This window comes from Ipomoea nil, unplaced genomic scaffold (genome assembly GCF_001879475.1).
Source record: "Ipomoea nil cultivar Tokyo-kokei standard unplaced genomic scaffold, Asagao_1.1 scaffold3199, whole genome shotgun sequence".
Classification (NCBI taxonomy): domain Eukaryota; kingdom Viridiplantae; phylum Streptophyta; class Magnoliopsida; order Solanales; family Convolvulaceae; genus Ipomoea; species Ipomoea nil.
Genome location: NW_017619627.1, coordinates 160,667 through 173,785, shown reverse-complemented (window position 1 = coordinate 173,785; position 13,119 = coordinate 160,667). Strand labels below are relative to the sequence as shown.

Sequence of the window (13,119 nt, the reverse complement as noted above, 5' to 3'; positions counted from 1 at the left end):
CGTAATTAATACACATTATTATGTTGTGTATATAAAAGTGAGGGAAATTGGTAGCTCTCAAAAATTTAATGTGCAACACGGTTGATACTTCACTTTCATGCTTGCAAATGTTGTTCATAGACGTGTCAATTGCCTTTGGTTTAGTGGTTGGGACGGGACCCTCTCCAGATTCGGAATGTCGTCAAAATGTAACCATGCATGTTCTAAATATAAAAGACATTTAATACTATTTGTTTATTAGTCTATTTTAATCCGTTACTACTAGTCGTTTTCGTTATTTATATATATATATATATATATATATATATATATATATATATATATATATGTATGTATGTATGTATGTATGTATATAAAAGTTGTGATGAGTCTCTATGAATTCCATCTCTAATTATTTAAAATTGTTTCCTTTTTAGGGGTTTGTACATTGTAATACATAGTAGCTCGCCACTTTTCATTAATACTACTGATTTTGTGATAGTGTAGTATCCATTCATAACTACTTTCTTAACTTACTGAAGATTTTCTGAGGCTCAAATTCATGACCTCCCATTTTTTGGAAGAGATTCTTAGCTTATTTGACCTAGTTAATTTGTGTTTGTTCGGGTGATCTGATCTAAATCCTTTTGATCAATAATAATAATAATAATAATAATAATAATAATAATAATAATAATAATGTGTAAAATGATAATACATGAAGAGGAATAGGATACTAAGTTCAAAAGATAATCATGGAAGAATTAAGTTATCGGATACTTTAATTTATTGCTCATAATAAATGAAAATTCATCATAATTATATATGATGTGATTATCTATACAGAAAAGCTAAAATATTATATCCGATGTTTAATTTACTTAGTATATTATAATAGTATCACTACTATTGTCTCCATCAAATAATGTAACTTTATAAGTAATACTTTATTGGCGTACAAACATAATTATAAGTTGTAAGCATTGTAAGAGCTTAGCAAGTAGGAGGCGGAGGGTATGTGCCTGGACAACAGTAGAGTACAGTTTGCAATTGATGATTTATGGTTGGACGTGAGTACATGATGAAAAGATAACACGAAGAAATATTTGTCGATTTGGTTGCATATATGTTTGTAATTGTAGCTATCAACCACCGATTTGAATATTGAGGAGGCAGATATGCACAGTAGCGATCGGAATAATTGTCAAATCGGTGAGTCTACTTTTTGGAAGGTTTTGTTTGGTGTAGCATGTGCAGTCCAATCAATTGGACACTCACAATTTATTGTTCAGCCCCACTCTTATTAATTCCCTTCTCGTGCCCACAAAAACAACCAACAGGTGGCTCACTGCCTGGTGCCACCATTTTTAGTGCATCCCCCAAAATGCCTGCTTTTTTAATTTTTGAATGTTACTGGCTCTATTACATTGTAGTATCTGTTCATATACTTTCTCAACCTATTGAAACACAAAGAACCAATAATGCCTCCACTAAGGCTCAAACTTACAACCTTCCAAATGGAAGTCAAACCCGGGTACCATTAGACCACATAGTCCTGGTAAATAGCTGTTAGTTAATTGGTTAGTGAGTTTGACTATTTGATAATATTAGATGATGGTAGAAAAAGTGTTTAGTAAATTAGTTGTTAGCTGGTAGCTGATTACACGTAAAATGACTTTCTCAACAAACTGTTTAATTTTAGCATTTTGAAACAATAAATTATTACAAAAAATTAATTAACACTCATATTAATTATTTAACCATGTCGAACAGCTAATAGTGGTCAATAGTGATAAGTTAACTATGTTACCAAACAGGACCATAATTCAACATTAATGCAATGTGTTAAGTATCCGTCTCTTTAGTCATTCTTGAACTTTAATTCAAACTCCAATAGGGTATTATTTGTACTTGTTTTAAGCTCATTTTATAGTACCCATATGGTACCAAAATCGTATATCCTATCTCGGAATATATATACACACACTGACACACTCTCTACCTAAACCCTCTCTATTAGAGTTTGGGAGGGTAAAAAACAAATTAGTTTTTTGTTGGAGTTGTCTATTAACCTTTTAGTTTGAACCGTTCAACTATGGGAAACCTAAGATGATTTATCTTTTTTGTTATCTTTTGTCGGATCACAATGTGGATTTCACTCCTATTACATTTTTAAAGAGTAGTTATGGACTTTTTTTGTAAATAAAAGGGAGGCTCGAAACCATTTAGGGGGCGTTTGGTTCAGGTTATATAACATAACCAAGGGAATGTGACATTCCAAAGCTCACATTCCGGTATTTGGTTCATATTATCTTAGGGAATCTAACATTCCCAAGGAATGTCTCATTCCCTCCACATAGGATTTTGAAGGGAATGTGATTCCCTTCAAAATCTTAGGTAATGTAAGATAACCTTGGTTATGTTAGTTTATATATATATATATATATATATATATATATATATATATATATTATGTTATGTTAGCATATAAAATAATTTTGTTTCTCAAGTTCAAGATTTTAGTTAATATTTTAAAATCACGTAATTATATATGATACCGTTATCTTATTTATTTATTTTAATTCTTAAATTTATTAAAATATATGAAAATATGTTAAGAATATTATAGTGTGTATAAAAGATAACCCTAAACCAAACATGATTATATTACATACCCTAATTTTAACCAAACACAGGAATCTAACATTCCCTAAGTAATCTGATATTCCGTGAACCAAACGACCCTTAGTGCTTATTCATCCATTTACTTAGCCTTTGAGGAAGTTCTTCGCCTCTCGTAGGAGTTTGGGATGGGTTGTGGCTCAGTCCTAGTGTCCTAATCATCCTCTAAGACCAGCCATGGGATTCACTAAAATGCATTTCAGTGCGAGTATAAGTCTAAAGAAGCAAATCTGATTCTTTGGTTACGTTATTTAGAAAGTGCTTTTCTTCTTCTTTTTTTCTCAAAAAAAAAAAAAAAAAAAAAAAAAAAAAAAAAAAAAAAAAAAAAAAAAAAAGAAGTGAAATGTTACTTTTGGAGGTAATTGAATATACCTAATAGTCTAATAATGATATTCTAGTTCATTTTTTAGTAATCTCATTCTCTCAAATTATTAAATAATTTAAGACCATAAAAAAATGTAGTAATAATTTGAAGCAAACGCAAAAGCTCTGGCATGCATAGGGAACCTTGAAAAGCTGGTCCGACCTTGGCTTTAACTGTGGGCCCAAAATGAGTTTGACTAAACGAGCTGAGACAAGTTTGGGCCATGGCTCTCAACTCTGGGCCTTCCTCAGATGTCGACCATATACTCACCAACCTCCTTGCTCAGTCTAGGGCCGATGGAATCTAATTACCAAACTCAACCTATACACTCTTAATAATATTTATATTTTTTATTATTAAATTTTAAAAAATAAATTGTCGACCGTGACCAAATCTTGCCGGGGTTTGGGCATGGCCATATCTTATATGGCTTAGCTGGACGGATTGCCGGAATCTTGCCACAGGTTCTGCTGGATTTCGTTTTTTTTTTTTTTTTTTTTTTTTTACAGATTTTACTTAATAGTTTAGTAGGTAGTATTTGGCAAAAGTAGATGTTAAGGTGAACTAACAACATTTAAGTTGGAGAATAATACAGAATGAGTTTATTTTGTTGATATTTAGGAAATGGATTTTGGGCTGAGATAAAAGCTTTATTGGGCTATCACACAACATGCATCAATAGTTATACCCTACGCCACGGCGCGCGTAGCACTGTGCGCCGCGCGCCTCCCAAAACGACGTCGTTTTGGGGTCCTTTTGGGAGGCGCGGTAGGAAGTTGTTGTGATTATGTGTATTTGTTCATACAATTATGTGTATTTGTTCACAAAATTATGTGTATTTGTTCATACAGTTATGTACATTTTTTATACAATTATATACATTTTTTTTTATACAATTATGTACATCTGAATCAGAAAATTTGTGTGTATTATGTTAAGAGTTGATGTGTATTATGTTAAAAGTTTATGTTTATTATGTATTATATGTTAGATTATGTTTTATATCTTTTAAAAAGAATATGTATATTTTGTTATATAATTATGTACATTCATGTATACAATTATGTGTATTTTAGTATAACATTATGTACATTTTTGAACAACGGGTTTTTTTTAAAGAAAAAATTACTGCCATTCACTGGGGCGAAAAATTTCAAAAAAAAAATAAATAAATAAAACGACGTCGTTTTGCATCTGGGCGCACAGTACAACACGCGCCGTGGTGTAGGATATAAATTGCCAACATGCATTGGCAGAATCTTTTGGATCTTTTAATCTGGGCTGAGAACAAGATGGTCCATAGTCCATTGGACCCATCAAGTTATCAAAATTGTTGAATTGCCCATTTGCCTGTCGCAAATTATGTTGTGGACACGAGTTCAAAACGATATCGTTTTTAGGGAAAACTCTGTATTCTAATTAAAAAAAAAAAAAGAATTAATTTTGTCTCGCCGTTAACGGCGTTATTTGTTTGTGGAGTTATGAATGTACAGTTATAGAATTATGAATGTACAATTATGGAATTCTGAATACAAGTTATGAAATTATGAACATAGAGCTCTGACATTATGAACTTACAATTATAAACATATAGTGATAAAATTATAAACATAGAATTTTAAAATTGTGAACATAGAGCTTCGAGAATTATTAATTTACAGTTATTGAATTATGAATGTACAGTTATGGAAGTATGAATGTACAATTATGCAATTATGAATGTACAGTTATGAAATTATGAATACAGAGCTCTGACATCATGAACTTACAATTATGAACATATAGTAATAAAATTATGAACATATGTTCCTATAACAAAACGGTCTGAAATTAAAAAATAAAAAATAAAAATGGTGGAAGATAATGGTGTCACTAATGACACTGTTACCGTGTCCACAATGCATGCTGGACACGGGTCCATAAGCATAACGATTGTTTGCCTGTTGAAGATGAATTCAAAAACATCCTCTTCTGAGTCGCATGTCAGATCAGTCATGGCAACATTTAGTTCCTTAATTGACTTCTCTTCTGATCTGGACATTGGCGGCACAGCCATGAGCATCGTGGCTAATGCATCCGATTCATCAACTCGTGGCTTAAAACCCATCAGCGCGTTCAATCGTTTCGCCATATGTTGCCCTGCTTTTTCCTTCTACGCCATGATCACGCAATCAACATATGTGGCTTCCCTTGGACCCATAGTTTGACCTACCTACCTTGCTTGATATTATGATTATTATCGCATGCATTAACAATACTCTTGTAATCAAGAAACCTAAAACTGTCAGCTTTCTATTGACTTTATTGGTTTCTACCAGGTTAGCTAAGCCATAAGACGTATTTTATTCAAAGCATGTCTTAACTAAAATAAGAAATTTTTGTGACGTATGTTTTTAAATAACAAAATAAAGTAGTTAATTTCTTGAAAAGTATATCATCGATATCAAATCATGATCAGAGTTTGTAGGGTTTGAAGTCTCTTCCTTCTTTTCTATTGCGGTCATTGAGTGATGATATAATGAGTATTCCATATTTGAAAAGTATTTTAATTGATGAGAAATAATTCTTGATACGCACTATGTGGTAATATATAATTCGTATTTGATTAATAAATGTTTTTTAACAAGGTGTTTGACAATTATGTGATACTAGACATCATATAGATGATTGTGCTACTATTTTGAGCAACTATAATATTAACAATTAGTCAAATAAGTACAAAATTGTATGATAATCTATTAGACCATCTCCAACTCAAAATATCAAAAATTTACACCAAATATCACATAAAAAAATAATATTCTCACACCAAATTTTATTTATATACATACCAAATTTTTACACCAAATGTTATTTTATACTAAAATAATTTAGTTTCTCAAAATTTAAAAGTTGACTAGTTTGAATTTAACTAGTTTAATATAAAATGTATTTTGTCATGTAAATAATAATATTTTAGTACAATTTAATTTTGGAGGTAATCATTTTAATTTTGTTAAAATTATGATTAATGTAGTTTAATTTGTAATTAATTTATATTCAATATTAGTTTTGTTTTAATCGTCTGAGATCTTTTAAATGATATAATGTATATTTAATAATATAAAATTTATATATAAGTATTTAACAAAATATATAACTACATAAAGACAAAATAAAAGATACAAAAAGAATAAAAAAGAAAAAACAGAGGCAAAATGTGAATATAAAAATAGCGTATGTGAACAATATGGCGCAACATTATTCACGATCGACAAAAATTACCATTTTATTATCTCTTTTAGAGATAAAATTTAACATGTTTTTTTTTTTTTTTTATATACTATTTTGCTGTTTTGCTGCTATCTTTGGAGATGGCCTTACGAAATACACATAAGATCCCTAATACATTATTACAAATGATTCAATACATGGTTTCATTATCAACTTTGTCTTATTTTTGCAATCTCATTAGTCATTAGTGATGAAATTATTAAAGTTAACGTGTATTTATTTCTTATTTGAGAAAGGACTAAATATGGTTAATTTATTAATTAATGATTAAATGTGGAGATCTGATAATGGTTGAGGATTATATCCAAAATAAATTCGAGTAAAAATTAGCTATTTATATTATTGAAAATGGCCATTCAGTAGTTAAGCCAAAACACCAAGGACATTTTCGCAATAGCGCGATTTAATCGGTCTTAAGCCTTAACAAAGCCCAAAACAATCTCAATAGTATTTCTAGTCTCCACATTTGTCGCGTTAGCTTTTGAACATCTTCTTCTTCTTCTTCTTCGTCTTCCCAACCCGCATATTCGATCTCCTGAGCTAAACCAGTCGCAGTTGCAGACACAAATCATACATATTCGATTCGAAATCGGTGAGAGATGTGGCGCTGCGTGTCGCGTGGACTTCGCATTGGTTCCAAGAGATCCATCTCCGGCGACTCCCATTTACAGCGCCTTTTCTCTACTCAAGCTGTATGATCTCTCTCTCACTCTCTATATTCGTTGTGTTATTGTGTGTATATGAATATCTACAGATATATCTTAGCTCAGTATTTCCTGAAATCACTTCAATCGTGAGCTCTTGTAGGGGTATCTTAAATCTCTTTCGCTTTATGTATAAAAGATATATAAATTTGAGCTCGTATTGGATTGAGATTTTGCTCAGTTAATTAAATCTTCTATGGATGCACTGGCCAGTTGTAGGCTATATTTCGGATTTGATTTGTTATGCTTATTTATTGGCATCAGTTATACGGTTTTGCTTTGCTTTGCTTTGTATCTTACTGAAATATAATGTACCAATTCGTTAAGAATATTATTTATCTTGCTTATTATTATTATTATTAAATTTTTTGAACAGAATGTGGGAGGGTCATCCTATACGGTAGTGGATCACACATATGATGCAGTGGTGGTAGGTGCAGGAGGTGCAGGGCTTAGAGCAGCAATTGGGTTGTCTGAGCATGGATTCAACACTGCTTGTATTACCAAGCTCTTTCCAACTCGTTCTCACACGGTTGCCGCTCAGGTGACTACTGCTTGGTTGCTCATGTTTATGCTGACTGCTCTATTTTTCCTAGTTGTATTTTTTTTTTCCCAGAAATCAAAAGAATATCTTTCTCCAATTTCAAGTGTATGTGTGTAATGTGTTGGAAAAAAAAATTCTTATTGTGCTGAAGAATCCAAATCTTCTTATCTGATTTTTGTCTCAAGTAACTAGAATAGGTTTATTGAAGAATCACTGCCCAATGAGAACTAAGAACTCTCCGAGGAAATTCAAATTGGTCTACTAGAAGAAAATTTATGAATATATGTAGCTCCAGTAAACTCTCTCTTGGTATGCAATATTTGTTGCATAGACAGGCTATGATGCTTTCTTAAGGAAGATTTGAATACTGGTCATGGAAGGGAAAGGGACAAATTTTATGGGACTTGCTGGAAATTGCTTGGTGTTCTCTGTGAAATTAATTCTTGTTTAGACAACATTGGCTTCACCTGCTGGAGGTTATTTACAGGTCTTACTGGTGAGACTTTATGTTGTAATCTCACACTCATTGAACTCATTTGTAGGGTGGTATAAATGCTGCACTAGGAAATATGACTGAGGATGATTGGAGGTGGCACATGTATGATACTGTTAAAGGAAGTGATTGGCTAGGTATGATTGTGGTTAGAATCAGATCCACTTCACTTATTTGTGGCACTTGTGCTTCAATTAGCATATTTTTTTCTTCTTTCTTTATGAGATCTTAAAATTTATACTGCTATTGATTATTGTTACAAACACATGGTTGTCTATATGCTATTATGCTGTATGTGAGAGCTGTGTGATAATTTGTTTAGGTGATCAGGATGCTATTCAGTATATGTGTAGAGAAGCTCCAAAAGCAGTCATAGAGCTTGAGAACTATGGGCTGCCATTCTCTCGAACTGAAGATGGGAAAATATATCAACGTGCATTTGGTGGCCAAAGTCTAAATTTTGGAAAAGGTAATATGCTAAAGTGCTAACCATATGAGGATGCATTCCATAGATTCTTCTTAATCTGAGTCCATTACATTTTATTGATCTCAGGCGGACAAGCATACCGCTGTGCCTGTGCTGCTGATCGGACTGGACATGCTTTGTTGCATACTCTCTATGGGCAGGCTATGAAACATAATACGCAGTTCTTTGTGGAATATTTTGCTTTGGATTTACTAATGGATAAAGATGGTGCGTTCACATTGGGATTCCAATCGTGCCCCTATTATCTTATATAGACATATAGTTCTGTTTAACATTAATATTGTCTCTTGCTATTATGAGTACTCAGTTGCATTCTTGTACTCTTTCTGTGAGTTGGTCTCTAGGTTATAGATGAATAAGACTTTTCTTATGCAACTATTTCTTAATGCATTCCATGGATGAATATTAATTTTCTTATTTGAAACTTGAATGATAATTACTTTTAACTAGGAAGCTGCCAAGGTGTAATTGCTCTAAATATGGAGGATGGTACTTTACATCGCTTCCGTGCTGCTTCTACAATTTTGGCCACAGGGGTACCTATATAGTTTTGCACTCTACAGTCTATTCCGATTTCTTTTAGTATATATATTTTTTAATGTTATCTATGTTTTTGTCCAATTTCTTCATCAGGGATATGGCAGAACGTATTTCTCTGCAACCTCAGCTCATACTTGCACAGGAGATGGGAATGCTATGGTTGCACGTGCTGGGCTTCCTCTCCAGGTTTGTTAATAGGGAACCTTACCATTTTTGTCTACCCTTTACTGTACTTCCATTACGCATTGCTATTTTTCCTCTTGCAGGACCTTGAGTTTGTGCAATTCCATCCAACTGGTATATATGGAGCTGGTTGTCTAATTACTGAAGGTTTGATTCTTTTGCATGTGATGGTTCTTACAAGGGATATTATTCTATTTTGTTCCATTTCTCAGTATACTTTTTCCTATTGCACTGTTTCAACTTAGTTACTGAGTAATTTAAGTATACCAACTGAATATTTTCTGTACCTTTAGGGTCTCGTGGTGAAGGTGGGATTCTCAGGAATAGTGAAGGTGAGCGATTTATGGAACGGTATGCACCAACAGCCAAGGATCTTGCATCTAGGGATGTTGTTTCAAGGTCTATGACAATGGAAATTCGTGAAGGGCGTGGTGTCGGTATGAGCTTGTTAGTTGTATTGTTCTTAAGCAATACTATTAATATATAAGCCTTAACAGCTTGATGTTCTCTCAAATTCTCATACATGATTTTCTATTGTAGACTTGAGCTATCATGGCAATATTACACATCCTACAACCTCTGAGCTATGAGAAAAATAAATTAGTGAATAAATTAAAGTATCATATGTACAACCCATTAGATCAGTTTTCTTCTTTCCCAATGAAGACAACACCTGCTTTGTGGTTGTTAGATGATCCTATGTGGATTTGTAATCTTAAAAGTTAAACTTCTGTTATTATTTCCTACTAATTTCTTTGACCTTTTTCTTCTCTTTTATTTCTAAAAACTAAAAGTTTGCTACACCTGATATTTATCCTGATTTGTTTATCCCTAACTTTAAACAGGACCACTAAAGGACCATATCTATCTCCACTTGAACCATTTACCTCCGGAAGTCCTTAAAGAAAGGCTTCCTGGTATCTCTGAAACTGCTGCCATTTTTGCTGGTGTAGATGTCACAAAGGAGCCAATTCCTGTTTTACCTACTGTGCATTATAATATGGGTGGGATTCCAACAAATCACCATGGAGAGGTAAATAATCTGATGCAACATAATTGTTCCATATATTCTGCTGTTGCAGTTGGTATATATTATTTGAAAGGAAACTGTTCCCCTTACTATGGTAATTTGTCTCTCTGCAGGTGGTGACTGTCAAAGGTAATGATCCTGATGCTGTAGTTCCTGGCCTAATGGCTGCTGGAGAAGCTGCCTGTGCATCAGTTCATGGTGCTAACAGGCTCGGAGCAAATTCTCTTCTTGACATTGTTGTTTTTGGTCGGGCATGTGCAAACCGGGTTGCAGAAATCCAAAGGCCAGGTAAAAATTAGGAGTCCATTGATTCACCAAATTCTTTTTAGCTGCACACTGAATGTTTGCGATGCCCTGGGCTTTCGTTCCTGCAGGAGAGAAACAGAAACCTTTGGAGAAGGATGCTGGAGAGAAGACTATTGCATGGTTGGACAAGCTTAGAAATTCAAATGGTTCATTGCCCACTTCAAACATTCGATTGAACATGCAAAGAGTAATGCAAAACAATGCAGCTGTTTTCCGCACACAAGAGACTTTAGAGGAAGGTTGGTATAGGAGTTCAATTTCATTTCTCCCGCTTAGTTATTGGCATGCTGTCTCGGAGAAACTTAAAAATTATTTTATAGATGCCAACTTGCTGATGCCCAGCCCTGGGAATGGAAAATGTGCTTCGTATATTCAAACATCCATTATCGATGGACTTATTCTGTTTTGTCAACTTTAACATCTTACCCATTTGTTTGTTGTACCACTAGGTTGTAAGTTAATTGACAACGCATGGGAGAGCTTCCACGACGTGAAGGTGGAAGATCGCAGTTTGATATGGTAAACTTGTTTAGACCACTTTCTTGCATTTGATATAAATTTCATTTTAAGAGTTAGCTTTTTTCTTATTATCTTTTGACATTCTTTTTTCTTCCTTGTATATACCTTCACAGGAATTCAGATCTTATAGAGACTGTTGAGTTGGAAAACTTGTTGATTAATGCTTGTATCACAATGCACTCTGCTGAAGCTAGAAAAGAGAGCAGAGGCGCTCATGCCCGTGAAGATTTTACAGTTAGTTCCTGACTGTTTCTAATAAAGGATTTCATTTTTCTGTACATTAGAATTAATAACATGATAACCACTTTTGGCTTTGCAGAAAAGAGATGACGAGAAGTGGATGAAACACACATTAGGGTATGTGTTTTAACTTGTTTTGTTCAATTGATTTCCTCCAGGTCATAAAACGGATTAATAACTACCTGCATTATGATTCATGCCTTGGGCTGTGTTGAGCATATAACCATTAATGTGCAATCCAACTATCAGCTTAGGCTTTTAGTTGAGATGGAACACATGCTTCAATTTGGTATCAGAGTCAGACCATGCAACTACGGTCTTCTCTAAAAAGAAGGAAATAATGCACATATATTGCTACGATCTTCTCTAAAAAGAAGGAAATAATGCACATATATTGCTTTAAGATCAATGAACATGAAACAATTTTAAGAATGGTTGCCTGCAAGGTACTTGATTAATTAGAAGTTTTCAGTTTGTTTGTGTGTTACTGCATGAATTAGGTATTGGATCATTTTTCAGGTTCTTTATGCCATATTCCCCGTGTTAGTACTGTATAACTATCAAGACCTCAACTCCCATATCCTGGGGCAGCTGCATACTTATCCTTGTGTTTCTGAGTTGTGAAAAATTAAAATTTCCAATTCTTTTTCACAATTTCTCTTTTGTTGTCTATAAATGCAGATACTGGGAGAATGAGAAAGTAAGGCTGGACTACAGGCCAGTTCACATGAACACATTGGACGATGAAATTGAAACATTTCCACCTAAGGCGCGCGTGTATTAATCAATTTACTCAAAACGCTGTGACTCAAGAAAACTAATTTATCCAGTGTCTTTACCGTCGCAATAAGTCTCCAATGGAGAAATTTTGTGAATAATTATTGGTCATCTGTCCTATATGATGTGATGCATAACTTGAAACTGTGCATAAACTTTGGAGGCATTAGTGTTGCTTTCTGTATTCCGTATTCAGTGAGGAAGCATGAGACTCCAGAGCATATTGTACAACTCTCATTCACTGTACCTGTATTTGATGCGTTTGTGTTTCATTTCTAGTTTCTAATTTTCACTTTAGAATTGAACAAAAAATGGACTATACGAGTAAAAATGAATTAAGCAGAGCATAATATAAAAGAAGAAAATGAAATAAGTGCAGAATAGAATAGTGGCATGTATGGAAGAGAAGATATTATTGATTAGCCTAAGGAAGGAGGCTGTGTTTTCAAACCCAATGAGCAGAAAATAATTGTAGTAGTAATGAGTAGGGTGATTGGTTGGTCAAAGATGCAGTAAATCCCACTCACTAATTAAGGGGATTAGCAACGTCTCCCTCACCAAAAGTCCACTCAAAAAACGTTCAAAAAGCCACTAGATGTGTCCTCTACTTTGTCCCAACTACGCACTACAAGTAGTAGTAGCCTCCACTACAAAGCAAGTCTTCGGAGCAAACAAACTAATCCATTACAACCTTTGACTAACAACCACTTTTGTCCTCACTCAACATATATTAATGTAATTAAACCCATTTGGTCAATTGGTCATCACCCATCTCTATTATTCATACAATCATACACAATATCTGTACTGCACACTGTACACCCACATTTGTTTTACTCCTAGATTCAAACCTCACATTGTCACTAGAGCAGGAATTTAAGGTAATGTTGAATTAACTGAGCTTAGACCTGTGGGCGATTTTCAAAAGATTAAAACATTTCACTGCTCTCACGGTAATTATACTAATCAAGCCCATGAATTTGGCTATGGTTGAATAT

The 13,119-nt window shown here is 33.6% G+C and overlaps 1 protein-coding gene across 1 annotated transcript; it reads left to right on the top strand.

The window, feature by feature from the left end:
• The first annotated feature begins 6,731 nt into the window (after positions 1–6,731).
• On the top strand, positions 6,732–12,399 carry LOC109168538 (succinate dehydrogenase [ubiquinone] flavoprotein subunit, mitochondrial). Its single transcript, XM_019317592.1, has 16 exons — positions 6,732–6,990; positions 7,379–7,546; positions 8,089–8,176; positions 8,362–8,508; positions 8,593–8,733; positions 8,977–9,062; positions 9,160–9,252; positions 9,333–9,396; positions 9,543–9,686; positions 10,095–10,282; positions 10,393–10,567; positions 10,654–10,824; positions 11,035–11,104; positions 11,218–11,338; positions 11,424–11,461; positions 12,026–12,399. Exons 1-16 carry the CDS (start codon positions 6,898–6,900, stop codon positions 12,126–12,128), a joined length of 1,890 nt encoding a protein of 629 aa, XP_019173137.1. The 5' UTR covers positions 6,732–6,897; the 3' UTR covers positions 12,129–12,399.
• Positions 12,400–13,119: the final 720 nt, after the last annotated feature.